The sequence below is a fragment of the Anopheles merus genome, unplaced genomic scaffold (assembly GCF_017562075.2).
Source record: "Anopheles merus strain MAF unplaced genomic scaffold, AmerM5.1 LNR4000643, whole genome shotgun sequence".
Taxonomy (NCBI): Eukaryota; Metazoa; Arthropoda; class Insecta; order Diptera; family Culicidae; genus Anopheles; species Anopheles merus.
In genome coordinates, this window is record NW_024428223.1 from 1 (window position 1) to 27,701 (window position 27,701).

At 44.8% G+C, this 27,701-nt stretch overlaps 1 protein-coding gene and 1 long non-coding RNA gene across 2 annotated transcripts; both read left to right on the forward strand.

The window, feature by feature from the left end:
- Positions 1-15,012: 15,012 nt before the first annotated feature.
- Positions 15,013-27,317, forward strand: LOC121602826 (fasciclin-3-like). The gene is made up of 9 exons (XM_041931588.1): positions 15,013-15,233; positions 15,309-15,520; positions 15,620-15,748; positions 15,825-16,034; positions 16,110-16,288; positions 16,364-16,625; positions 23,420-23,465; positions 26,174-26,372; positions 26,453-27,317. Exons 1-9 carry the CDS (start codon positions 15,013-15,015, stop codon positions 26,756-26,758), a joined length of 1,764 nt encoding a protein of 587 aa, XP_041787522.1. The 3' UTR covers positions 26,759-27,317.
- LOC121602825 lies at positions 16,632-20,557 on the forward strand. Its single transcript, XR_006006512.1, has 3 exons — positions 16,632-17,009; positions 17,803-19,608; positions 20,473-20,557. It is a non-coding gene; the product is annotated as an uncharacterized LOC121602825 (long non-coding RNA).
- Positions 27,318-27,701: the final 384 nt, after the last annotated feature.

The following is a 27,701-nucleotide window of genomic DNA, read 5'->3' on the forward strand; positions in this document are numbered from 1 at the left end:
TGTGCGCTTCCGGTTTCTGGCGTTTGTCAAGTCTCTGGGGGGAACAACAGGCGACGCGGAAGCAGAGTGAAGTTATGTTATTCTGTCGCAAATATTCACCACCACTGCACATCACCACCGACACACTCCGGGCACACGCAAATCAAAATGATGCAATTGTGCTCCCATTTAGGCAATGCGCAGTCGTGGTGTAGTGGTGGTTGTCCCCACAGTACGCAAACTGCCGCTTCGACAATTCGAAAAACATATCCTGCAAAACCAGAACATACAAGAACGAAATCCACAGACACAGACGGCATTTCGCTGCCCATTTTCCCTATGTTCCCTCCCCGATGTGTCTGTGCGGAGATTGGGCGCAAAAGATGATGTTGTTCGGTGGAAGTTTGCGGGGATAATGTTTATGTTTTAATTTCTGTCATTGCTGCTGCGGCGCTGCAGCTTATGTTTTTTCGAGCTGTTGGTTGAAACATAAGGGGGGTGTGTGTGGTGGTGTGCTCTATAAACTTTTCACGCACACACAACCCTCCAAACCCTTCGACCTTTGCTCCCTACTTTCTTTTTGCACGGACAAACATCCCGGTGCCTATCTTTGGTGCGGCGTGGCATGCGTGTCCTGTGACGACGTTTGCAAATGACAGCCGCAGGAGCTGTGAGGAAATCGGGTCAGGCAAACAGAGCTCACAGATATACAGAGAGAGCACAGGGTGTATGAAGCAGAGACGAAAAAAAGGACTACAGCAGCACACACATGAAATAAACAGTTTAAATTAGTGCAAAAGGTCCGGCCCAACTCTCCTATGTGCGGGCAGGAACTTTTCAATGAAAAATACACTAAACAGTGTTACCAATCTCTCGATCTCCCTCTCTCTCTAGTTCCCTTCTCGCTTGTCCTGTTTTGCCCTTTGGCTTCGATCCCATCATGTTTCTTGTGTTTGTGAAATTTCCTCCGAAAACCAGCGGCGTGTTTAAGAGGGCTCGGAGATCCACCCAGCAGCGCCCTAGGTCGCGCAGTAAAAGTAGTCTATTCGTGAGTCGATCGAGTTCGTGTTCTGCAGCGAGTTGGGCAAGCACAGACAGAGTTCCAGTTCGGGTGTGCATAAACATCATCTCACACTACTCTGAGGCTGAGAAGCATGGAGCAGCAACGTTTCGATGTTGTTGCTTACTACTTCTTTCCCCAGCTGCTGCTGCTGGCTTTGGGCTTAGGCGGTGGGAAACTGTTTATGCTAGAAATCGTTATTTATGGGACCGACTAAGTTTTGGCAGCAGTTTTCCTCTCTTTCTCTGCCCTCTGGGCACTAACCTACCCCACGCTCAGCTAGCGGTGTGCTAACCATGTCCCATCTGTTTGCTAGGGATTGTGTTTCTACATCCGAAAACACAGCACGAAAGAAGGAGGACGAGCTTTTTGTGTATCGAATTTGCTGTGTAGCATGATAACGTCACTGCTACTACTACTACTACCACTACTATTACTACTGCTCACCCTTTAGTAGTATCTCGTGTTTAGTCAGACAGAGGGATCCTTTGCCAGCAATGGCAACGCGAAAAGTTTAATTTCGGTCAAATGAAATACGCTTTTCTTGTCTTCATGTGTGTGTTTCGCTTTTCGAAAGGTGAAGCCCCAAAAATGCCCTCCAAAAGTGTGTTTCAAAAAGAGCAACACATTTATTCTACGAAAGTTCACTGCGAACTCTTCTGCTTTCGCTTTATCATAATAGTAGCGCTTTTGTTTTGCAAAATAGCGATTAGAAGATTAAAAACTTTTCCCTACTCGCAAAAACAAACTCAATAAGCGACTGGCAATGTCCTAAAAGAGGCAATCGTGTGCGGCACGTTGCATAACTTGAGGCGCAAAATTACAATGCAGCTTTGTTTTCCTTTCTAAGCAGAAATTGTAAAATCGGAAGCAAGTCCTAATTAAATTAACTCTTGCTTTCGGAACACATGCAAATGCGGAAACGCAAATGCATTAAGTTGCAAGAGATGCTTTTCTCTGTACGGCGCGTAACAAATCGCACTCTCTGGATGAAGGTTAACAAAGCGAACAATTGCTATTGATTTACTTCTTGCTTCCGTGTTGGTTGCTGTTGCTTGCTATTGCTTTCGTATGCAAATTCGCTACACTGCAGCCTCCGATAATTTATCACCTCCCAGACCAACCTCCGGGGGCATTATTGAGGCTACGCTTCCGTCCCCAACCAACCGAGAGCGAAAGGGGGGTGGGGAACTTTGCTGACGACGTTGCAAAATAATTAATACACAGCAGTGGCGCACACCAGCGACCCGGGAGTGCATCGGAGCCCGCGCGCGATTAAGAAGCTGACGGATATTTTAGTCACACTTTCGCGTCTACACCCCGGGGCCCGTCCGCGCATCCCCATCTCGGTTTGGCGTCATAAATTTTTCCCTCAGATAAAATTTCCGCGCGAAAAGCAAAACAGACTGAGCGCGCAACTCATTAAAAAGTCAAACTTTCTCTCCTCCTCCTCGACTGTGTGGCGGCGCTCTTACGACACACCGCTGATGCGTTGAGTGCTTCCCGTTTTTACTTTTATTTTTTGGGAGGGCCGTATCAAATTGAAACCATCTTGCTCTTGTTTTGTCGCACCACGTCACCTGGCCTGGCCTGGCCACCGAGACGTCATCGTGACCATCAAAGATATCAACTTTGAGATGGCGGCGCTGTGTGGTGCGTACGGCGACACCGATCACGTTACGGCATGACGGAACATCTCCTTGACTCTTGGCTGACTTACTGATGACGGCGACGACGGGCTGCCACCAACGGTACGTGCGAACGTGTGTAAACTGAATTAAAAGTGTTGTTGCTTTTCACACAACACCTCTCTCGAGGAAGGGCGAGAAAGCTTTACTCTAGCCGTGGTTGCGAACGAAACCCCAAGGAAAAACAGTAATGAAACGGACATTAAAGCGATATCAGCCGGCAAATAAATAACGACAACGGTATGTGTGCTATTTTATTTCCGATGAAGTTATGCACTTTTGTCGCGTCTCGATTGTGGCGTGTACTGGTGGTGCTGGTAGGATTACGTTTGAAAATAGTTAAAGTGTGTTTGTTTTGATGTATGCGAAACCGGGGAAAACTCTTCATCATCGGTCGCCACTTTTCAATGTCGGCAGGGTGTAAAGTGAATGTTGTCTCGAGATGCAGCAGCTAAACGTTTGGGGAAGGAGTATAAAATGATAGGTTTAATTACTGGCAGCACCAGAGGTAGCCAGTCAGGACGGGTTTTGCGATGACCCATGTTCAAAGGTTGTCGAACCTCCTGTCCCGCCACCTTGAAGAGTGAAAGGAATGTGGAAAAAATAATAACAAGCTCTTCTCCTTCAAAAAGATCGGTGGATTAGGCGCGTGTGCGGGAATTTATATCATTAGAGAAATATTTAAAATGATAACAGGTATTAAGAAGCCCGTTTATAAGACGATGAAAGCAACGTGTGTTTACGGTCGGTGGCGAAAGATGTTGATGATGCCTCTCTAGTTGCATTTGGGATGGGGAGAGTTTAATTGCAACGCCTCAATTAGTGGCATTTGCAGAAGAACGGGTTTTGTTTTCGAGTTACTGAACGGGTCTAATAAGAGGACTTTCTTATTTTATTGATAAAAAGAAGCGACATTTATTAGGTTCCAATGTTGTTTAATAGCAGAAGAGAATAGATAAATAAGAGAGACAAATATGGAGAAATCAGGCTTTACATTGGGCTTATTAGACGGAGTCAAAGTTAGCAAACAGTTCCCAATTATTGCATAGACTTAAAGCCTAAAGAAACCTAAAAATACAAATCGTACAACAAATTTTAATGACAATTTTTGTCTTCTCTTTCATTGCAGGTAATAACCGAAAAAGTGACTTCCAATCAACGAATGGACGTGATCAGATTTGAACATCCATTTCTTCTGAAGACAAATCTTCCCAAGTATACCCTACAATTTGGAATTCCAACTATCATCTCCCAGATATAATTACTCCTCAATTTAAAGACGTTGCAACAAACCTCGTACACTATTTCTGTTATCTCAATCAGACGTGTGCCGTGTCATTACGGATTTTCGGACAGCAGCAGTACTCTCAGCAAATCAGGTCATCATTGTTTAAACTGTGTGCCTATCTGCTGCTGCTAGTCTACCCGGAGAGATGCTAAAACTTGACAAACACACCTTTACGACTGCTCACTTTCTCCCGGCTCTGATTGCAATGATCTTTATTATTGTTTTATGTTTTGTTTTTATTGTCTCTTGTCTGTTATCTTTAAACTACATCATCAGCTCTGTAGCACACACCTCTAAGCCACACTGCGTACAGCTGCGGAATAGGAGCAATCGAGTCGACAAAACGACAAACAAATCCAACAATAGAAATGGCATTTGCGCGCCTCCTCACCTTTTCGCGATGATGTGATAAACTTTATGCCGTGGTGTAGTGGCCAACGTTTTATTCCCACTGCTTGGGAAAGGCAAATTGTTGCTAGTCCGCAAGGTATGAGGGGCTCTAACTCTCTCTCCTCTACCTTTCCATCCCTGGATAGAGCGCCATCACTCAATCATAATCGATTGACGCGCGGGGGTGGTGACTTATGCAAGGAAAGGAGAGGCGTGGTACTGTTATTTTACTTCGCACTTCATCAGTGTCTCATCTCCACGCCCGGGAAAAGGGAGAGCACTTGAAAGATGAGTGTACAAAGAAAACAAGAAAACCCTCAAAACGTGTCAATGATGACTTGCTCTGGTGGTGAACGTTGAGCTACAGCTACGGCTGCTATGTTCCTATGAAGAAGAGCACATCCGGTGAAGGCCTACTGAAACCCTCTCTCCCCACTCCCTGCTACATGACTGAACGCTGAAGAGGGTAGACCTCAAAACACAACAACTACAGGTCATCCCGCGCCCATGCATATTGAACGACAGCAGCAACAACAGCATCAAAAATGGACCGTTTTATCCCTCCCTCGGTTTTGCGGCGCATCATCATCTCGCCCGGTGTGTTCATCTTCATTTCAATTTTTGCCACGAAAACCGCGAACTTCTCCGTCCCCTTCGGTCCCCTGGTTGAATGAAGTGGAAATGATTTTCCTTTCACTTCATTTGACCTGCCCGAAAATGTCGCATCCGGTCGGTTTCTTCTCTCTATATCTCTCTCTGTGTTCGCTCTGTGTATGTGTGTTTACCTTCTCGGAAGTGCGGGCGGCATATTTGATGCGCGAATGATGGGAAGGTAAAGTTCATAATCTTTCTGGACCGATCTGTGCTGCCACTTGGGTCCCCGCACCGGTGGCGTTCCCAACTTTTCAACGCCTCGTGGCCGACCGACTATAAACAACAATCCTCAATGTCATCACACACAGAAAGACACACTTGTCGCGAATGGTAGTCTATTTTTTTTTCCTTTTTTTGCTGTCTAGATGCTTCTTTCGTCAAGCATCCTTGCAGCCGACTTCAAATGGCGTCGTCCTGCCAACCGACAGTTCAATTTCGCTAGACAAAGTTATTTTGAAGTCGACGAGTAGACGATGACGGTTTATCCTCCACGTGGTGGTGGTGGTAGTGGTGTGGCGTGTGTTCCATCAATCTGCGACCAATTGCCGTCGGTCGATCAAGCGTCAAGAATTGTCAACCCGACAGCGCACAGTGCTGTCTATCATAGGCCCTGGCTGGACCCGTCTCCCGAGTTTTCTCGCGACAGTCGCCAGAAGGTGGAAAGTTGTCAACGGCGGAAATGAATATTTTTTCTCTCTCTCTTCTTTCTGTCATTCTTTGTTCTCCATTTGCGTCTGATTGTTATTGAGAGGAGCTGGGAGAAGCGGACAAAAAAAGGACAAATGAATCCTTGACAGAAACAGTGGAGAGGATTAGTACGTGCAAATTGAGCAGAATGTCCAATTAGAACCGATTGCCGGGGACGGGGACGAACGTGGGGAGCGCTGACGACTGTCGCGAGGATAAATCTCAGATTAAATGGACATCATGGGTACAAGGCATTTTTGGAATCGATTATTCAGATTCATGAAATAATCTTGGTATAGAGGTACATTTAGATTGATTGAAGCAAAATTGAGGACAAGCGATGCCTTAAACGAAGATATCAGAATTGGAGGAATTTCATCGCATTAGTATCTGCTTCCAGTTTTGGAACGAATGTCCTAATTCTCAGGACATTATCTCTCCAACGGAAAAACAAGTTGTCTGGAGGTCCGTAACATTGTCCACAACACAGTATCTAGTTCACGGTTTAGTGCACCAGTTCACGGTAGCATAATTGCAGGTGGAAGCCACCAATCGACCTAATCGCACGCGCACAGAGGGGAATGAGTTGTTAATGGTTAGTTCAAAGCTTGCCGAAGAAAATCACAACTTCAGAAGATCGGAGAATGGGGTATCAATCGCGGGTGGCTTCGAGGAGGAAGGTTCGATCCAGATCCCCAGCCACCAGAGATGCGGTTCTGTTCCATTGCACGCCACAAATAATGAGCACTGACATTATTATAGTCCAGTGCATTAGTATGTTAATGATGGCGGGCTGGTGGTGGTGTGTGGTGCAAATTGATTCGGCTAGCTTCGGTTTTCGGACACAAGCGCACTGCCGTCACGGAACTGGAACTCGGAAGGAACGGCGTTTTACTTGAGCGATCATCCGCGTGGGGGGCGCGCAGTGTGTCCCCGTTGTAGATGACGAACAGAATCGACCTAGAAATGTGGTGGTGGTGGTCGTGGTGGATTACGGTTCTTTGTCGCATGGGCCGGCCCGTTGTTGTTCGGTTCATTCAGCCGTAACGTCGTCGGTGGTTTGCCGCAATCTAGGAGGGAGGCCGCTAGGAGAGCTATTACTGGCAGCAGCAGTAAAGCCCCAGTGTTTTTTATTACCCTTAAAGTGTGCATAAATCTCATCTAGGGGTGCATCAAGGAAAGGGAGGAAGGAAGGGGAACGGCGGTGTGTACCGTAATCGCTAATCGGTCCATTTGCTCTTCCCGGGCGCTGTGACGGTTGAGGTCATTCAACGTTTCGGCGCGTAGAATCATCCTACCTAGCATACATTTCCCCCAGATCTCTATGCACACCAGGCGGGAAAACCACAAACATTAAATTAAACGGATTGAGCAGCGAGTAATAAACGATACGTTATCGGTGGTGCGTAACGTAGTTGAGTGGTTGAAGGTTGTATTTGGTTGGGTGGTAGGTATATAGGGAAAATACTTCCATTCGTTGGTATTGATTAAATTTGCCAAGCACACACGCCATTAGCGTGTCCTGTTAATCGAGGTTGTCAAGTGTCTTCGTTTCTCGGGAAAATTCTATACATGAAAATTCTATATTCTATACCATTTCGCTCCAACAACACTCACACACTGTAAAATAATGATCCTACGAAAGAGAAGGAAATTAAACTATCTTCCGAAAAGACAAAAAAAACATTCCAGTGTAAACTCAACAACAACGGGGCCTTTGTCTTCTCCATCATCGTTTGCATGCTCTTTATTGCAGTAATAGTTTCCTCTTCGTTTCAAAAAGCGAGGATATCGAAACCCCTAAAACAAAACAAAAAACAACGCCACAGAATGAATTTAAAAGCAAACGAGAGGAGATCCACAACTCCGGCGTCTCATCATTTTCCAACTATCGTTACCTAGTTACCGGAACCATCAAACAGCTTGTTGCCGGGATACCGGGATAGAAAATAACAGGGACGTGGTGATGAGGAGCTATGCAGCCTTCTGATGTAAGGGATTTAGCCGGTTCACCCTGTTCGATGTTCATATTGTAACCTCCTGGTGTATGTGTGTGTGTATGTCCCTTCTCCCAAGAATAGGTAGAAATTCGAAGCAGATCGGTTTTATTGCCGGCGGGGCAGTTACTGCTGCTGCTGCTGCTGCTGCTGCTGCTGCAAGGTACCATCGAGTATAATGCTCTTTCCCATGTGCTGCATGCTGAAACCGGATGATACTTGCAAAGGATATACAGACAAACAACCTAACCAAAAAAAAAAAGGCGAACGAGATAGTTTCCGATGGTCTGACGGAAGTCAAAAAGCGGAAACTGAGTGGTGTGCTAATTTTTTTTTGTGAAAGTTGCGCTTGCATTTAAGACCTCTGCAAGGAAAGGATGTAACAGGGTCCAGGAACATAGCTCTCCACCAGTAACCATCCCCTTTTGCTTCATCTATCCCTGGACGCTGATCAAGTTGATGTTCCTTTCTTCCCTTTCCTCTCAATAAAATGGCAAAAAAGTGGCAAAAACAGCTTGGGATAGAATTTCGGTAGCAGCAGTAGCAGTAACGCCTCAGGACAATTTCTATCCATTGATAGTGCGCCCGTACTCGTCCCCACAACCTCTGCTGCACTGGCTGTAACTTTGTTGCAGTATGGTCCTTTTTGCTGCCTTTCTCGCTTCCGCATTCTCCCGGTGGACTAATAATAGCGAGAGATGGTCTCGGGGAGCATCATTCAACGCTATCCCTTCGTGACTTTTTTTGTTGTTACCCCAACATCGCTCACTAACCAACGTGACCGAATATAGAAACTGATAAAATGCCATTGTGTCTCTCTACGTGTGTGTGTATGGTACACTGGTTGCTCCTGGCTGTGCGCTTCCCCCTCCCGCTTCCCATCATTCTTCAACTCGCCCCCTTTTGGTCCCACCAGCCACACACGTGTGGGACAAACGATATATCCATAATGCTTTTTCGGCCCCAAAGCTAGAAGCCAGAAGCAGAAACCGAATCCTTTTTGACACTAGTATCCTCCCACTTCCACAGCATCCACACCATGGACACAGCTCTTCTTCCCGGCCTGGACCTAACTCCCCTTTCCTCGAGAACAAAAAAAAATCCCACCACGAAAAAGCAGCACGCGAACTACAATAAATTTTATTTAACTGACAGCAAATGACAGCGGCAAAAATATGATACGTAGCTTCTGCAACTACCACTACTACTGCTACTACACGGATTGTGCTGGTGGTGGCTCGTTGTACACTGCCCTACTTACAGCAGCAGTGGCCCGCCGTGTTTTCCGCCACAGATTTCGGTGTCCACTGGTTCGAGCTCGCTCTATTTTGCGATGCCCTTTTTCCTACCCGAACAAAAAACTTTTGGGGCTTGTGTGTGTGTGTGTGTTCGCTTTATCCCCACCATGCTGGCGGTCAGATCGGTCAGTCGGTCAGCGAGGAGCGAGCGGGTTGTTGTGGTGGGTGGTGTATAGATATATCTCATCTTCCATCCATAGCAGCAGGACGACGCGCAGCAGCAGCAGCGAAACCCATCGCCTACAGCATCGAAAGGATATTTCATTTGCCAGTCTTTCGGTGTGCTGTGTCCACCCACTATGTGTGGATGTGGTGTTGGGGGTATCTGTTGCCTAGTGGTTCGAGTGTGCAACTGTTTCCTTCCCTACGGTAGCGCGCCGCGCCTCTCTAGCATTACGGCGACAGCGCGAGCCCCAAAAGCCTAGTCCCGGAATATTACATCGTGCGCGTATGTGTCTGTTTCCCCCCATGTGTTAGGCATGAACTCCGTCGGCGCATGTTTGTATTCATCCTAACGCTCGCTTCCTCTTTCTCTCTAGTTATAGCTAACATCAGGGTCCCGTTTTCCGCGCCTGGCTCGTTACTGGCACATTCTTTACGCCTGCGGGAGAAAATAGGGACCAAGCATTGTTGCGCACTTCGTCGGATTGGAGGAAGCAATTGTGCGCTCAAAACTTTCTCCTCTGGTGTAAAACACACATCAATATTCGATGTGCTGTGGGGGCGACGATGGCAAGTGCATTGGAATATGCTTCGAATTAGGAAGTGAAACGATGGTACGCTTTTGGGTGATTTATGTCGGAGAATCATCCCAAAATTGTTTTTAGTTTGCTCAGCAAAAAAGCTAAAAAGCTCAGCTCAGCTAATTCACGGCAAAGCTTTCGAGTAACTTTTAGTCAATTGCAATTTGGAGTATGTATTACAGTGGGAACATTTATACGAATCTAATTAGATTAATTGAAATTCTTCGTACTTCGTAACAGCTCATCAGCGAATCCCAGTAGATTAATTGCTTGGTGGTAATTATTTGTTTAGATGATAAGGAGTCTGAGAGATATACGCCTCTGAGACATGGACACTGTCCAAATCTGACGAAACCCTCTTAGCCGCGTTCGAGAGGAAGATGCTCAGAAGGATACTTGGCCCCGTATGTGTGGAAGGACAATGGAGGAGCCGCTATAATGACGAGCTATACGAGATGTACGGCGACCTCACTGTCGTACAGCGTATAAAGCTCGCCAGGCTCCGGTGGGCTGGCCATGTTATACGCATGGAAACGGACGACCCAGCCCGTAAAGTCTTTTAGGCCGTCCACAAGGACAGAGGAGGCGTGGTAGGCCCAAATTGAGGTGGCAAGATGGCGTGGAGGCGTCCGCCATTAAGGCCGGGATAACGGACTGGCAGACGAAGGCGCGAGACCGTGAGCGGTTTCGGACACTCCTGAGGCAGGCCAAGACCGCAAAGCGGTTGTAGTGCCGGATAAGTAAGTAAGTAAGATAAGGAGTCATTCATAAACTACGTAACGCTCACTTATGGAAACAAAGCAGAAGATATTGTGCCACGCAAAAACGATATGCTTACAATTCAAATTGGGATTAAAAAATTTCAATGCAATTAAAAAAAAAAGATTTTGCATGCAAAATAAATTATATTACGTAATATATGGAAGTCATTTAAGAAGCCTGTTCATGTATTTCTTATTTCACTTGTAAGTATTTTGACTCAATTGATCGAGGCTGAGTTACAAAAATGAATAAATTTAAAAGATTCCACATCAATTATGCTCTTGTTAAGGCCAAACTGCTATCTGGAAGGTAGGAATGAAAATGCCCATTTACTGCTTAGTAATAATCTGTGCCAATCGTCGCTGTAATTGTTTCTCTCAACTATTTGTATCATTATCGCTCGCAATAAATACTTAAAATTTGTCCTGAAAATATCTCATTATTGCAATGAGCCAATGAGCCGCAACGATGCAATTTTTCGTGTGCAAACTCACCCCATTTTACATTTCGATCGATTGCGTTCTTTGTTGGAGCTGAAAATTCCCAGAAAGATTGCTCCTGCTGCTGCCGACATGGTGCTGGTAATTATTTTCCACCAAACAGCGAACCAATGCGAGCTCCTTTGCGCGAATCAAATATCAATCAATTAACGATTTTGTCGGTTTTATTTTTCGACATATTAATAAAACACACCCATGCTATGTGTGCTGCCTCCGCTCGGGTATGGGAAGCCCCCAATTACACGACAATATGCAATTTCATTTTAATCCTTCCAGGCCGCGGGGCAGAAGCGCGCCAAGCGAGTCAATATCACGCGACACGAGTAAACGCATAACGAATGAAAGTGGGTTCGTTTGATGTTTTTGTTTTCCTCAGTCCACTTGTCACATTTCTGGCCCAGGCAGTCTTCTCATAAACGTGGAAACTCTGTGGCGCTCTTGGTAGACTTCGTTCTACTGCTGCTGCGGCGAACAACAATATATTTGGTTGGTAACGGCAAAAACAACAACGGCAGGACCCAACACGGAAGCAATAAGACTTTTTTTCCACTGCTTTCCTTCCTGCAACCGAATTGCACTGTGACGGCAGTAGAAAAAAAAATGGCAAAACGCGGCACAGTAAGGAACACCGATCCTCATCTCATACGCGAGCCATCAGAGGCAACAGTAGGGTCTGTGTGTTGGGTATGAAAATCGATTGATATTGCAATCGTTCCCTAGGACCCGGGCTCTGGTCAGTTCGTCTAATAGTCTCCCGTGTGACCGTCCCCGGACAAAGAGAGAGAGCGTTCGCAGAAGTTCATCGAAAAACAGCTAGACGCGAGCGCGCGCAACGGTGAAAAAGCACACAAGCGCGTACAACGCGGAAATGTACCACCAGCAACACGCACACAATAAAGTCATTGCAATCTTTTTCTACTCTTCCACCCCTTTCCTCCCCCTTTACATGGCGATCCAGTGTGAGATGCCATTTGTTACACAGGGGCCTCGTTTTCCAATTTCATCACAACGGCAGCCCTCCGGGGGGGCGCTGTTCTTGTCGTGTGCCAGGTTGTTCAAACAATCGATGGCCCATGTAGCTGTAGCTGGACGGCAACGACGACGTAGAGTGTGTATATCCTTGTTGTGTGTGTATGTGTGATCGCCAATAACCCATTGACCATGCACTGTAGTTTCCCACGGATGGATGTTGGGTAGAAAAAAAGAGCCCCGGAAAGGCGTACACTGGGCAAAGAAAAACGCTTTTCCTCGTAGAGCTGTTGGGTGTTCGATTGGAATGCTGAAAAAGGGGGAAGCACGCACACACACACACCCAATGCACAAAGGTTACACGCGACTAGCATACCGATTGTGGTCTTAGGCACGGGGGTTCTCGTCCGCCATGCGTTCGCACAGGATAAAAATCGTTTTCGGTTGGTGTGTGTTTGTGTGTGTGTGTGTGCCAACCAATTCGCAAACCACCATTTGCTGCCAGTTTGGGAAGTAGCAAAAAAGGGGAAAAGAATGCGCCCATCACTGCGTGGGCTGCACAAAAACCGCGCAAGGCTTGCTGCAATCGAAAGCACTCGTCAAAAAGAAAGCTTCTTTGCCATTGGTGCAGAGTCGCGTCGGTCGTATACAGCTGTTAGAATGCTCTGCAGTCATTTCGGGAGGAGACAAAAAAACCTCCCTCACTAGACAACAACGAGCAGAAGATAGAGAGAGTGTGTGTGTGGGAAACAGATAAGAGCAAAGGGCACACAGCTCTCGCGCCCGCAAAGGGATGAAGATGTAGTCAGATGTGTACGTTAGCCAGCAAACAAGCGTTTTTTGCGAAAGGGATCAGACGAATTGTGTACCAACGACTACAACCAAGTACCCCAACGAAAAAAAACAACTGCTGGACACACTTCAGAACAAAAAAACCACCCCAAACCGGCATAGCAAGCGACTTAATGGAATAGAAGCTCCCTAGCAAAAGCGGACAGCTCCTCACAACCACCGAGAACGGGGTCAAAGCAACATCGTGCTCGGTATTCATCTCGATCGCCTTACTGAGTAGGTCGGGGTGGAAAATGGTTGTGTTATCCCTTGTGTAAGGAGAGACTATGTGTGTTGCCGATTGGGAAGATCGTTTATGTATGCAAATAGGAAACTGGAGGATACTAATGGCTAGTTGAGCGCAGTTTGTTTTTTTTTGGTATTTTTGTTCGTACGTTTTATGATTCAAAACCTTAGAAGCATGCTGTGCTTTGCTTTTCGCGGAATTGAGAGATAATCTCTAGAAATTTGTTTTACTTCAGTTAAATGTTTGCCAAGCTTTTGTGCGAGAAACTATTATGAAAGCCCATTCCACTGTACTTTATTTCACCAAACCGTGCCATGTTCAATAAAATGCAACTCCTATTGCTTTTGTTGCTCTTCAGCAGTGCTTCCCAAGGAAAAATCCCTTTGGGAAAGCAGGAAGTTTCCTTTTTTTATTTCAAGTAAATTAGAACTTTTAAAATAATTGCATCATTTCATTGAGTTTTCTAATGAGAAGATGTTTATGTCGTGATTAAAAAGCAATGAAAAGAGGAAAATCATGTTTATTGATTCTGAGGATTTCTAAATCTAATTCCTGGGAACGGAAATTTAAGCAAGAAAACATTTAACAAACGATAAACGAAGGTTTGCAAATGATCAAACATGAAAAATAACACTTTAAGATAGCAAATGTTGCTGAGCAAATGCCCCAAGGGTGTCCATTATGTCCATTATTATCTTGAAATAGAAGTACGCAGTCGATCGGGATGTCCGTCAATTTCCTCAGCATTAATATTATTTTTTTAAGTTCATTCCGACCAGCCATTTTAAGTCCCGAAAACCCCTTTAGATATTTACATGGTTTCTTAAGTTTTTTCCCCCGTTTAGTACACTCATTATCCTCAACCCATCAGCGGATCAATCATATTTAAAAATGATCACTGATTGAAAAAAAAGTTTGAGAACCGCTGCACTACATCAACATACGAAAACAAAAGCATGATTTTAAATGCAAAATAATCTCATCAGCGAATTCATTTTGACCGAGCTCTTTTGCTCCACTTTCCTATCACATAATCACTCATTGAACTAGCACAAAACACACACAAAAGAATGTTTGACTATAGAGCACACCACCTCTAACGCGTCTAATGCAAAAATGGCTGCTGCAATTGTTTTGGCTGCATCGGCAATTTCATGTAACAGTCAGAGAGTGTGCGCGATGCTCTGCCCGTCCTGCCACTCTTCAACCATGAACAAGCAGCAGCACAAAGAACAAAAGCTTTAATTAACTAATCAGTCCCGACGATGATGGTTACGGAATGATAACAATTTGGCCCAACTCGTGGGGTGGTGTATGAAAGAGCATAGATACAGCCACATAGACACGAATGTTGAATATGCTGATATGTAGGATGGGGGTGTAAAGGAAAGGAAGGGGCTGTTATGCTGATGTTATCCTTGCTGCCCAAAAATCCCCTTGCGTTCGCTCTCACTTTCTCCTACACCCGCCGGAAACGCCTCTCCCCCACCTCAAACGCACAGACAAAAGCTCCCTTTTTCCATTACGCGGGAAGCCGTGATTTAATTTTTGCGGATGAGCTACAGCTTTTGCCGATGAAAGAGGAGCTAGCCCCAGCCCCTGATGGGTGGCCTGTGTGTCGGCCCGAGCCATCATTATCATCATCCTACGATTATCTACAAATGAATCATCACTTCAGTGAGTGGTAGGCAATTTTAATTAGGGATTAGACTGAAGGGAAACCTGTGCAGAAAGAGAGAGAAAGAGTCCATGATCTGCGTGAAATTGGATTATTTAGTTCGGATTTGGGTTATCCTCGAGCGTTTGTTTTTTGTTCTTATCTTCCCATTTTCCTATTCATTTGGTGTGGAAATCCGATCGAAATATTGTGATTAGATTAATTAGCAGCAGCAGTGGCATTGAATTGTAGATGTTTAAAAATGAAGTGCTGTTTTGAAAATCGCAATATTCCATATATTCCATATCGCAATATTATTCTGATTTGTTGGACTAATTTATTTTTATTTCTGCTCTCTTCACTTATAGCCACCACCACACACGCACAGGTCGTCGACACAGAGCCACGATCGATCACAGTGGTCGAGAACCAGGAAAATGTTGAGCTTCACTGTCGGATAGGCCGTCCGGCCCAACTTTGCCTGTAAGTGTTTGAAAGTTGCAAATTTGTACTTGACCAGCTAAACTGATCTTTTCTCTCGCTTCTCTTCTCACGCAGCATACGGATGCCCGGCCTCAATGATCAGATTGCGCTGAGTCCGACGGAAAAGTCGCCCGTTGCCGGCTATCACTACCACGGCGAAGGGCTGGACAAGGGCTCGTGCGGTGTGCGCATCGACCGTGTCACTGCCGACAATGCGGGACTCATGAACTGCACACTGTTCGTGGACGGACGAGGGCTGACCGGCTCGATCGAGATTGTAGTAGCATGTAAGTATACGCTCTAGTTGAGGTGGGGGGAAAACAGCGAGAAGCAAGAATTAATTTACACACACTCTCTGTTCTGCATTTTCTCTCCTTTAATATTAGTCCCACCGCAACAGCCCGTGATTGAGGTGGTGCAGGGCAATTTGGCCAACGTGGAAGTGAACAGTCAGCTGATGTTCCGATGCACGGCGGAACGCGGCAACCCGGCAGCAAACCTGTCCTGGTTTTTGGGTACGTATCGAGGCCTGCTATATGTGATTGCTGTAACGACGCTATTAACCGGGCGCACTTTGTTTCTTCCCTGCAGACCAGGAACAGATCTACGAGGGCGTACAGTTCCCGGAAGCGCCGGAGGAGTACTATGACGAGCGCTCCAACAAGCATATGTTCACCGCGACCTCCACCCTGAAGCGCGCCGTTCGTGCGGAAGACAATGGCAAACGCTTGACCTGCCAGGCACAGCATCTCGCCTATCCGGAAGGTGTTTCGCGCACGGATCTCATCCTGGACGTAAACTGTGAGTGGCGCGCTGATGCTTCTTCAACCAAGGAAGAGAATGACTAAAGGTTTTATTTTTCTACAACTCTAACAGTCCAACCACAAGCCCTGCCCGATCAGGTCGTCTACGGACTGCAGCTGGGACGTACGGCTACGGCAAGCATGGTCATCAAGGCGAACCCGTCGCCCCACGTCATGTGGAACATTGACGGCACGGACTACCATCAAGGCACGGAGCAGGGCCGGTACGCGGTACCGATTCCGGAAGCTCTGGTAAGACAGCTCGACAGTTTCCTTCCCCGTTCCAAGCAATGCGTATTAACACACATCCGGCTTCCTTGTTTGCAGGGTAACAATCGCTACAACGTCTCGCTCACCATCGCCGGCCTGACGCTGGAAGATCTGTCCAAAACGTACGTGCTGCGCGCCTCCAACAACTTCGGCGTGGAAGAGTACCGCCTCACCCTGCGCTCGCAGGACGAAGTGTTCAGCGAGTCGAGCAGCTTCGGCACTGGCGAGATCGTCGGGCTCGTGCTGGCCGTCGTGATCGTGCTGCTCGCCATTGCGCTGATCGTGGGAGCCCGTGCAACCGGCAGATGGTGCTTCCGTGGTAAGTTTAACCCGATTTGAAGCGCAGTGTGCCATTTTTTTGCCAACGATATCGCGCCAACAATACACACAAACAAACGCACAAAAGCCCTCTTTTGGGGGGTAAATATAACTGCACACTAATATACCTCATGCCTTAGCGGAAGTAAACTAACCTCACGCAAACAAGTAGCACAAAAGCGCGAGAGAACGTGTGGGTTGTGTAGCACCCCCTCGCTCCAATTCGTCCCAGTAACAAGCAAATTGATTCCTTACCGAATACTTTACATACTCCATCAACTCTCACAAGCACACAATACCGCAGGCGAGCGCGAAGTACCGTAGGTTGGGAGAGAGACAGACAGACAGAGTAACAAGACCGCATGCCTCTCTGTAAAGGTCGCAAGTAAGTCAAGAAATGCAAGCTTGACAGTGTCATCACCACCGCCTCCAGTGCGTGTTGTCCATCTGCATCTTACGCTCATAAAAGCTTTGCGCCTTAAAAGCAAGAATCGTTTCGTTTTGAGTTATTTCGCTTTTTAATTATTGTTTAAAAACTCTTCTCATTCATCACGGATCGAGTTTGAATGTCACAAAAAGCACCCCATTTCTACCTCATGCGCTGTGCTACACCGTTGGAAAAGGAGCATTTCCCCTTGCACCAAGAAGCGTCGCAAGCTTTTCCTTATTCACATCCCTGCACACAACCTCCAATCACGTTTGAAAGCGAAAAGTACACCCAAGAAGACAGAAATAATGGCAAAGAATTTCATATTGCACACATGGCTGAAGATGCACACCAACATAGCGTCACCCAAACACGCGCTTCAGCTGCATTCCGTTTCACTTGTTTCGCTGGTTCACCTCCTATACCCAAGCCTTTCTTACGCTCAGAGAAAGTAGCTCCCATTCTTTTTTTTTTTTGTTATATTTTCACGGTATTATGTTTCCCATTTCCAATAGAACGGATTTCCTCGAAATTCTCCCTCTCCCTTAGCAATGTTGTGTGTGTGTGGTACATGTGTTTCCTTGAATTTACCATGTTCATATCTTTGTTTTCGTGTGAAACGGATCCTTTAACCGTCATTCTTTTCTTTTCCCCCACTTTCCCATTTTCTTTCTCTCTTTTTTCTCTCTTTCTTTCTTCCTGCTCTTTCTCTCTACTCGTTTCTTCTCTATTTTTCTCTCTCTCCTTACAGTCAGCTTGTATCAGTAGTAGTCGTTACAGTAACGCATAGAGTAACACTACGAGAACAAAGCTCACACACGATGATGATGATGACGATGTCGTATCCGAGCTGTGTGTGTTTAGTAGTAGGGCAAAATGCCGTTTTTGTGTTTTAGAAGTATTTTACTCTCCCCCTCACCGCACACACACTCTCTCACTCCGTCCAAATATATTCAATCAGTGTCGTGAAGATGTTACGCGTTACACAAACCCATCCATACATACTCTAGCGATTAAGCGATCACGATAATCTTAGACAAGAAAGATATACAACCTTTTGGTAGGCTTTTCTGTAATGCAGCTCTCGCTTTCTCTCAAAGTGTGTTCAGTTTAGGAGGAGAAGAAATAAAACCTCCCCGCGTGCCTTTGGTGTCCCTCGATGGTGGTGTGTACACCGACGATGTGTGTTCTCACAGGAATGTATTGTGTTGTGTGGTGTGTGTATGTGTATTTTGGTGTCAAATGAGATTATAGAATTTTCCTCGTACTTATCACAGCACTGCTGGATGTAAAACAAGCAAAGACAAATCGTTACAAACTTATTACTCCCACCCCCATAAAAGGGGGCAAGATATGCTAATGTTTAAAACTGCCTACCCGAGCTTTTAAGCGAAGCAAAGCGACCAAAAGACAAACTGTTATAGCAATCACACACACACACACGCGTGCGCAACCATGACAAAAGTAACGGCGGGAGAGTAATTAATTATAGCCAAGCGCAAGTATAAGCGCAAAAACCTCCCTTTTACGCAAACAAAACAGCGCAGCGCAAGGAGTGGCAGCAAAAGCAAAGCACCATTGTAGTCGCTTAATGAGTAACAATGAAAAGAAAAGCATTATTTTAAGCTTAAGCTAATTTATTCCGACTAGTTCTGGGGAAAAATGCTCCTATTCCCACTACGCTCTAAAAGTACTACTAGCAGGAAGTTCAGTAGTGCTGCTGAGAGGAGAAAGTTTAGTACCGGGTCTGGAAATGGGAAGAAAAGCTGCTTTTAAATTCATTCGTATGATAATTAGATCTGTGTTCTGACATAGCCGTCTACTGTGCGTTTAAAGCACCATCTCTCCTTCGTACCGTCCTGCGCTGGGTGAGGAGAATTGAATCGTTTTAAAAAGCAATTGCGTACAGTCTCTCTAAGGATTACTCTTTCTATCAAAAAGAAAAAAAAACTGGTATCTGTCCACTTTTTACTCTCTCCGTTAAGTGTGCGCGCGTGTGTGTGTGTGTTGGTTGTGTGATATGTATCGTTCATATTCAAATTGGCTTCAAATGGATCGTAGCAGCAGCATCAGCAGCAGTACCAGTACAAATGTGTGTATAGATTTAGAAGATAAGGGGCAGCAGTGTTAGGGCTCGCGTGAAGTAGATTGCCATTAGTAGATTTCCTTTTTTTTGTACACATTTTGCTTTCATCTTAAAAGGAAAGCACTTCGAGAAAAACAAACAAAAACAACACAAAAAGTACGTAAGAAAAAGCTGTGAGTTAATGACACACTATCAAGGGAGATGTGGATGGTCTGAGGCTAGAGAGAATATCAAACGAACCGAGGGAATGCGAACGCCCATGACATTATAAAACTCGTCGAATCTATATATCCCAAGAATCGAAACGTGTCCAATCCAATCCGAAATTGAGACTGACGATGCAAACAGAATACTGCTTGCGTGCGTCGTGTGCGTGTGTGCGTTGGGAGAAGAACAACCCTTCCGTGTAAACCCCTTCAACAGCGTGCCTGTGCGCTGTTGGCCTGCATCTAACGATCAAGAAACAGAAAGGTAGGGACACGTCCTCAAATGAAAAATGCAAAATGCACCACTCCAACTACAATTGCCTCTCTCTAGCATGCTGTTTTTATACAATTAGAATCCAATTGGACCAATAAAAGCGCAACGGATGTTTTGAAGCAAAAACCCAGTTTTTTATCTTTAAATTGGCATATGTCTGTTACGTTGAAGCTTTATATCTTCTTAATTTTGTGAACGAATGCTGCTACCTACCACGTGGTGGCCGTTTCTTTGCTGGTGCGCTATCGCTCTTGCTACTACTACTACTGCTACTACTGAAACTACCACTAATGCTTCATATTTAATCAGATGCAAAATTAATTCTGAACAGCATTCAACGACTGCTTCTTTGCTGTGTGCTGTTGTACCTTACAATCTCTCACTCTCTCTCTCTATTACTATGACAAGACTTAACAAGAGCAGAGCTTAACTTGTCCACCTTGGCATAGAAGGATGAAAAATGCAAAGCACAAGTGCTGCTGTGTAAAATGCTACGGCACGTTCAACGCATATCCTTTTACTTTTGTTGCAAGCATTAATGAAAGCAACGGGAAAAAACAACTCTCACACATTTAACCCGGGAGAATGTGTAGGATGTGTATCTGTAGCGAAAGGAGTCAATCCATATTATCCCGCTTGAGCAGAAAGGGGCGTGCGCCTGGACGCAAACCAACAAAAACCAATTTATGCGTGGAAACAAAGACCGTCAAAGACCAAGATCAAAATAGACCGAACAAACAAAAAAACCAGACCACCCTAAAGACGCCCCCTCCAAACAAACCAACCCCACACACCGCTGTTGTGCTAGATAGAGAACGACTGTGTCCTGATTCTGTTTCTTGGTTGTTTTTGCAGGCGCCTCCCTCAATACCGATATCAATCCGGACTCGGAGGCCCAGATTGCGCCGCACCCGCACGACGACGAGATTGACGAGCGGCTGCAGACCCAGGACCCGGCCGCCCACTACGTCCACGAAGGGGACGAGCGGCACGCGGCAGCGGCCACCAACGGCAAGCACGAGAACGGCAAGCAGGCGGCGAAGCAGCAGCCGGTGGCCGCCCCGATCGTACCGCCGCCGGCCGCGGCCAAGCAGGAGAACGGAAAGCCGGCCGACAGCAAAACGAACACATCGGTGTAGATTTCTCGCCACCGCGCACACCAATTCCTCCACTTTACACCCCGGGATGTATCTGCTTATTTAGCACTTGTGTAAGGATTGTGATTGTGTGTAGAGGGAGAAGGACAGAGGAAGGATGAAGGAGGCAAAAACCGCGGTTGTTGTTGTGCGTGAAAAGAAATATTAGCACCACGGTTGTGGTGGTGGTGTGTCCGACATTCATTCAAAACCACTTCCGGCATGGGCGAAAGAGAAAAAAGTGCGTAGAAAAGAAGTGACGCCGGAAGTGAAGATGACGAGAGAGGAGAGGATACGAAAACAACAGCACGAAGAAAAGGTGAACTAATTAACGACTGCTTTCGAGAAGAGGCGAGAGAGAGTGTGTGTGTGTGCAGAAGAAAAGAAACATTAGGCCATGATTGAAGGACTAGACCGACAATTTCGGAAGAAAGCAAGGCAAAGAACCGAAATAACAAACCGTTCAAAAGCAAAAAAGAAAAAAATAGAAACACAAAACCACTCGGCAAGACACAACAAAACAAGCCTAAGAGGAGGAGCACAGGGCGCTGCACAAAAACATCTCCATGGAGCATGGAAATTAGCCGGGGTTTTTCCCCTCGTGCGGCGGCGGGTTCGTTGTGTGAGTTCTTGTGGAAGCTTTTCCTCTGCTTGTTGTTGTTGTTTTTATCAATTTCCCTTTTTTGCTCTTACGTCGAGTGGTGGGAACTGTTTTGGCACACAAACAGATAGCACGAGTCCTGCTGCTTCTTATACGGATATGATTGGATCCACGCTTCCTCTTATTTCTCCATCTTTGATTAAGCCAGGGGTGATTAATGCAACCCAAACAAACAAACAAAAACCCCAACACACACACACAACAGGAGATGCGTTCCTTTTACTCTGCTTTTCGTTATTTGATTAGTGTATAGGTAGCGGCAGCGGCTGCTGCTGAAATTGTTTTGTTTTGCGATCGTCACTAACAGCATAATGATTGAAATAATCGAATCTCATTGAGAAGCGATGGGCGCGCGAGAAGCAATTAGCAAAACCAACCAGAAACCTTAAAAAAATGAAAGGAAAAAAGCAGCTTTTACCCAATTTTGAACCTGGAACTGCGTGCGTATGCAGCGGTCGTTCTCTTTAAAAAAAATGGCAGAAAATTTTAATTGTGAAATGTTTTTTTGAACGAAGGTGTTGCGCTACCCGAAATGTGAAAATCCTTAATGTAGATTTTAGTATTACTTAAAATAGAACGATACGAGGGAAGCAAGTGCGTAATGGAATGGAAAGTATACTTAACACGAAAACACGACAAATAGAAATAGAGAGAGAGTGAAAGATGGCAGTATCGGCCGGTATGAATTCCAGTTGTTGGCAGTTTTTTGTAGTACGAAATTCCACTCACACACAAAACCCCAAAACAATTCATTCGAACAGTTTTCTCACAGTAAAACCCCGTACTTAACGGAACATTGAATAAACTTAAATCTTTTGACCCCAAGACGGGATTAGTTAGTTAGGTGAGTACAGTACAGTTTGACCCCAAGACGGGATTAGTTAGTAAGGACGTCACGATAACGAATGCGGAAGGAAGAAAAGGACGGTAATGATCGTATGTGTCAATAGGAAGCTAATTTAAATAGTGAAAACGATACGATATGTGTATTTCATAAGCACAGCCGAAATGTGTTGATCTTTTCGTTAGCGGTTTCGATTAAGCTCTAAACTATTTGCACAAAGTATGCATAATTGCGGGAGACGTCAGAATTAGCCACAGCAGGACAGCAGAGAAAGAGACGGAGCTATGAAAATGTCCTGCAAATATTTTTTATAAAAAAAAAGAAACAAACAAGATGTCATCTACTGCTGCTGCTGCACCCTTATTTAACACCTTCTTCCCCGTAACTTTGTTGCCGGTGGAACCAGTAGCGTGTGACGAATGTCTTAAAAAAAGACCATATATTAGATTTTATTTCCACTGCTAGAAGGATCTACGACCGTAATTAGATTCTAATTTAACGACTATATGAAGGAGGCGCAAAACAGATTGTGTTTAAAATTTAACTGACTACAGCGTGCGCAAAGCAAATCAAAAAGACAATGGATATTTTGCACATTTTGCAAACAAAATCTCTTCTACACCCCACTCGTTTACATTACGAATCTCAAGGAGCTGTTTTTTGCAGGAATTTTACATCAAATAATTATTATCTTTCAAATAAGCGAATTCAAAGTACCAATCATAGAAGCAACAGCAACAAAATCACCCATTAGGTTTAATTTAAACCATCACCGCAACGCGATCGATAAACTGCGCGAACACAATCAGAACCGCACGCACATAGCGAAGTTAACAAAAAATCACGCACGAAACTGTGCTGAATTTTTAAACCTTATTCCTCCGTTTTTTATATACTTTCATTGTAAATATATACCTCCAAACGAATAAACAAGCCTCTACAAACCTCTTAATCTCTTTCTGCTCTTTTGCTTGTTGTTATAAATCACTGTGTGTGTCTGTTTGGTTGGATTTATGGGGAGTCAATTTGTTTATTTGAATGTGAATAATATTCCGCACATCGACACACTATTTGGATGACAATATTCGAAATTCTCTAAGCATTCTGTTCTGTTGATCACTGTGGTTGATATTGTGTTTTTTTTTTCTATTTCATTTACAGGCAAAAACAGCTCCACCTCTACCAGTGCAGCGAAAATCGGTGAAACGTAAGTATTGTAGCGTAAGCGACGAACCCTCTGGAAGGAAAAATTCAAAATCATTTCAAATTGTGTGTTTTGTTTTTATGTGTGTGATTAATGTAAAAGTGGATAGAATTCGTAGTGTAACACTCGGTGTAGTTTCGCTTGGTCGGTGTCATCTCACGCTCTTCATGCAAACGTTTACTTCGTCCTTTTGTTTCCGTTCCTTCAAAACTCATCTCAAAAACCAAAAGCGTTCATAATACATGGTGTTATGGTTCAATTGGTCAGCGTTCTAAAAAAATTTAATCGTAAAATGTACAAAAAAAAAATCTATTTACCTACCCCTCTTCTCTCTTTCCTTCTCCTCCCTCTAAACACTATCCTTGCCGTATTTATTTTCGGGCTCCCTCCCACTCCAAATAACCTAACCACAGTGACACTACAGACAATGGTGTCGGTGAAACAATGCTACCAACTGCTACCGGCATCGTCGTGGAGGCAAACGTTTCAAACGGCGAAACTACCACTACCACCACCATTCCGGTAATGCCACCGACACCCGACAACATCAACAGCTCCATCCTGCGGCCAACAAACGTGCGGCAAAACCCGCTCGACGCAGCCTATCCGCTCGGTGCGATCCGGCGCGAACCGCAGCAGTCGATCAACAGTGGCAACTTTGACAATGCGAGCGTCCTTTCGTCCGACTCCTGCTCCACGATCGGGTACGGTGATCCGAACCAGGTCGGGCTGCCGGTGGCCACCGCCCAGAAGCGCTGGATACCGCACCAGCAGCGCGAACTGCTGGAGAAACAGGCGCAGCTATTGCTATCCGGGGCCGCCCTGAAGCGCAAGCGTGAAACGGAGATTTTTTGAAGTGTGCCCTCTGTTTCTCTTACTAAACCGGGGGGTGCGTCACAACGGTGCCACAGGAACACAGGACAGAACTCAACTCATTTAGTTAGGTGTGATAATGATAGCATATAGTGAAAGAGATAGCGGAACGCTTATTCTCTCCCCTTCCAAAACGACACTGTCTCCTCGCGGAACCGTACCCTAACTTATATGCAGCCGTACTCTCGCAACGATTTGCCATTTTTTGTAGTTAAAACGGATATTTTACGTGTTAAACAGCGCTCCTTAAAACAAAACAAAAACTCCAACAACAACAACCACTACAACAGCAACACAGCTAATGTAAACAAATAGAATTAATACTTAATACAGTTGTGTATAGACGCTCGCTAATACTTTTGCCTTTATTATACCCTCCGTTTACGTATTACCTTATGTACAGATGAACGCTAATTTATTGCCCTTTTATTTTGCCAGGGATGAGTTTCTTATTTATTGCAATAAAACAATTGTTGTAAAATAGTACGCTTTTTATGTTTTATTTTTGTTTTCTAATTTAGTTTCAAAGTGTAATATTTGAATGTAGTTTTATCGTTCTTTTAATTTGTATTTCAGCATGATATACAGTACAACTTACACGGTATAAAACTTTCGTACGTTAAGTATTAAAATGGGTTTTTTGTCGATTAATATTTTCCCTAATGGATCTATTAAACAGGGTCTGATCACTTTTTTGACAAGCTGGGAACGGAATTTCTGTTTTACAGGGTTTCTTGTTTTATAGTTGCAAACCGAAACACAATCTCTCGAGCGTTTTTTGGCACAAGATTACATATTAAAATTATGATTCTTATTTACAATGGTTTACTTCGGCCTAATAGTGTTTTCTAAGTCACTTTCGAATTGTTCCTCTATATATATATATTGTTTTTAACTGCGTACAAGAAGTTATTTCTCGTCACTTTGATATTTCATTTTCATCGTCATAATTTGTAATTTCTTCAGCATGATTTTCAACACTTCACCCGTGAATAGGGGATGAGATCCGGCTTCATAATCCAGTGAAAAAATGATGAGGGCAACCCGTTGAAGTGTTAAAAATCATGGTGGAGAAATTAAAAATTATCATGATGGAAATTAAATACCAGATCGATGTGGAATCCAGCGTTATCCAAGTCAGTTTCGAAAGAAAACATTGTTATTCATCGTTTCAAAAACTGCCAAAAAAGCTGCCAAATGGTATATTTGTTTCAAAATGAAATTTCAGTTTCAACACATGATTTTCAACACATAACAACGAACTGTCAAACTCAATACAGGTTGAGATGTGTTGAAAATCATGCTGTAGATTTTAAACATTGTCATGATGGAAATGAAATGTCAGATCGATGTGGAACAACATTTTGCATGGAGTTTACATTCGAAACTGACTTAGAAAACCCTGTAACATACAATTTAAAAAAATATGTCTTGTACGATTCAAAAAAACTTTATCTGTCTAAATCTATCATTCAATCAGGATAACAATTCTAAAAAATTCTCTTTAAAACAAAAATTTATGAAAATGACTTTAATTCACAAAAGATCGCGAAATAAAAGTAAGAAACCCTGTAACTACTGCTTATTTATTGATTTTGTATAAAACCGTCCCTTTAAATTGGATATAACACCAAAATATTATTGTTGAATTGCACTAAAACTGTTTTTCTAAGAGGTATTCGTAGCCAGTTTTTTTTCCAAACCACCGTTTAGTTCTAATTTAGCTTAAGCTAAGCTTAAGTAGATAAAAAAAAATCAAACTGAATGTGAGTTTATGTGCCTCAATCTCACCCTTTGCCTGTCTTTTTCCCTCTTAAACGCTTTCCACTGAAATACAGTAGCGACACCGAAAGTGCCGAAGTGAAGCAACCGATGACGAAAACCCAGCGCCTGAAGAACATTTTCGCCAAACGCTTGCAGCGTGGAGGTGGTGCCGGAACGAACGAACTGCCTGAAGAAATCGTCACCACCCCGGACGTAGCGGCCGTCGACGAGCAGGACACGAAGCCGTCCGATGGAGCGGGTAAACCGGCAAAGGTAAGATATTTTTAGTGTGCCATAACCCCTTTTTACCACCGTGTTCTAACAACGTGTTTGCGTTCCACCCCATCCTCCAGGACGATCAAACGCTGGTGTACGCCGAGCTGGAGCTAAAACCGGCCGCCGGGGAGATCTCATTCGTCAACAAACCGCCGGCCGCCGTCAGCAACGAGTCGACCGAGTATGCCGAAATTATGTACATCCAGCAGCAGGCCAACGCAACGGCCGGAAGCGAAGCAACGCAGCAGCAGCAGCAGCCTCAGCAGCAACCGCAGCAGCGTCACCATTCGAGCGAAGACAACCGTCCCGTGATCGACGTTAGCATCCAGAAACCGAGCGCCAAAGGCGACGGTGGCAAGGCACCACCGGCCGGGGGCAAATAATCTGCTCGAAACCTCGCCGAATAACGGGGGGGAAAAGCAGCCTACAGGAGGCATAGCAAGCAGTACTCCTCCTCTGTGTCGAATGAGGAGGAACAATAAGGCACGTTTTGCACTTAACTTCATTCATCGTTTCACACTGTGTGTCCCCCCATTTTTTGTTCGTCATACAATCATTTCCATTTCATTTAAACACTCGACGGTTTTAGTTAACTTTATGGCAGCAGGGTTTAGAATTGAAAACCGCGCAGCAGGCACGCTCGTCACAGTTGTAGTGGAAGAAGAAGCAGGGCACACCGAAAAAGAAGGCGTTTAGAGGTTAAGTTAGTTGTGAGCGAATTTAAGAATTTAATAATGAAGCGAACGTTTGCGAGAAAGACATACATACACACCATATCGTTCTAAGATTTCCTTAGCTCTGACTTTTACGAGTAAAACCCCCCGCAAATGGATTAGGAGATTGCTAGGTTGGGATAAATTTTATAAAATAGTTCTTTTGTATACAGGGTACGAATTGAAATATAGGAACGTATGAGAAACCCCGCGAGAGGTTTTTTTATATCACAACGATATGACCTACTTTTATGAATTATAAAAGACCTACACAAAAAATAGCACTTTTGCGTCATGTTTTCTAGCAAGCCAGTGGAGAGTAAGGTGTATCGTCCACGCCTCTTCGAATTTATTCCACACCGGCCACACCAACCACTCCGTGTCGTCATCCCACGTCATCTGCATCGGCAAAACTCGGCGCAAACGGGCAAATTGCAACAACCTGCTATTGACATAACTCAAACGGCATAACTATCTAACTGCGACACGCAAACTTCTTCACTGGAGGGGAGGGTGGGGGGAGTACGCTAGAGGTCAAATTCGAGGGTGTTTCGCCGGCAGAACACACAGAGCAAACGGTCGCAAATTAGCAACAAACAGCAGTCCCCAAACG

What these genes read in the sequence shown, in the direction of transcription:
- LOC121602826 (XM_041931588.1), top strand. Translation starts at nt 15,013, where the DNA reads ATGAAGTGCTGTTTTGAAAATCGCAATATTCCATATATTCCATATCGC. An exon ending in TACCGATTCCGGAAGCTCTG is followed by an intron (nt 16,289 to 16,363) that starts GTAAGACAGCTC and finishes CCTTGTTTGCAG; the next exon opens with GGTAACAATCGCTACAACGT. An exon ending in GAGCGGGTAAACCGGCAAAG is followed by an intron (nt 26,373 to 26,452) that starts GTAAGATATTTT and finishes CCCATCCTCCAG; the next exon opens with GACGATCAAACGCTGGTGTA.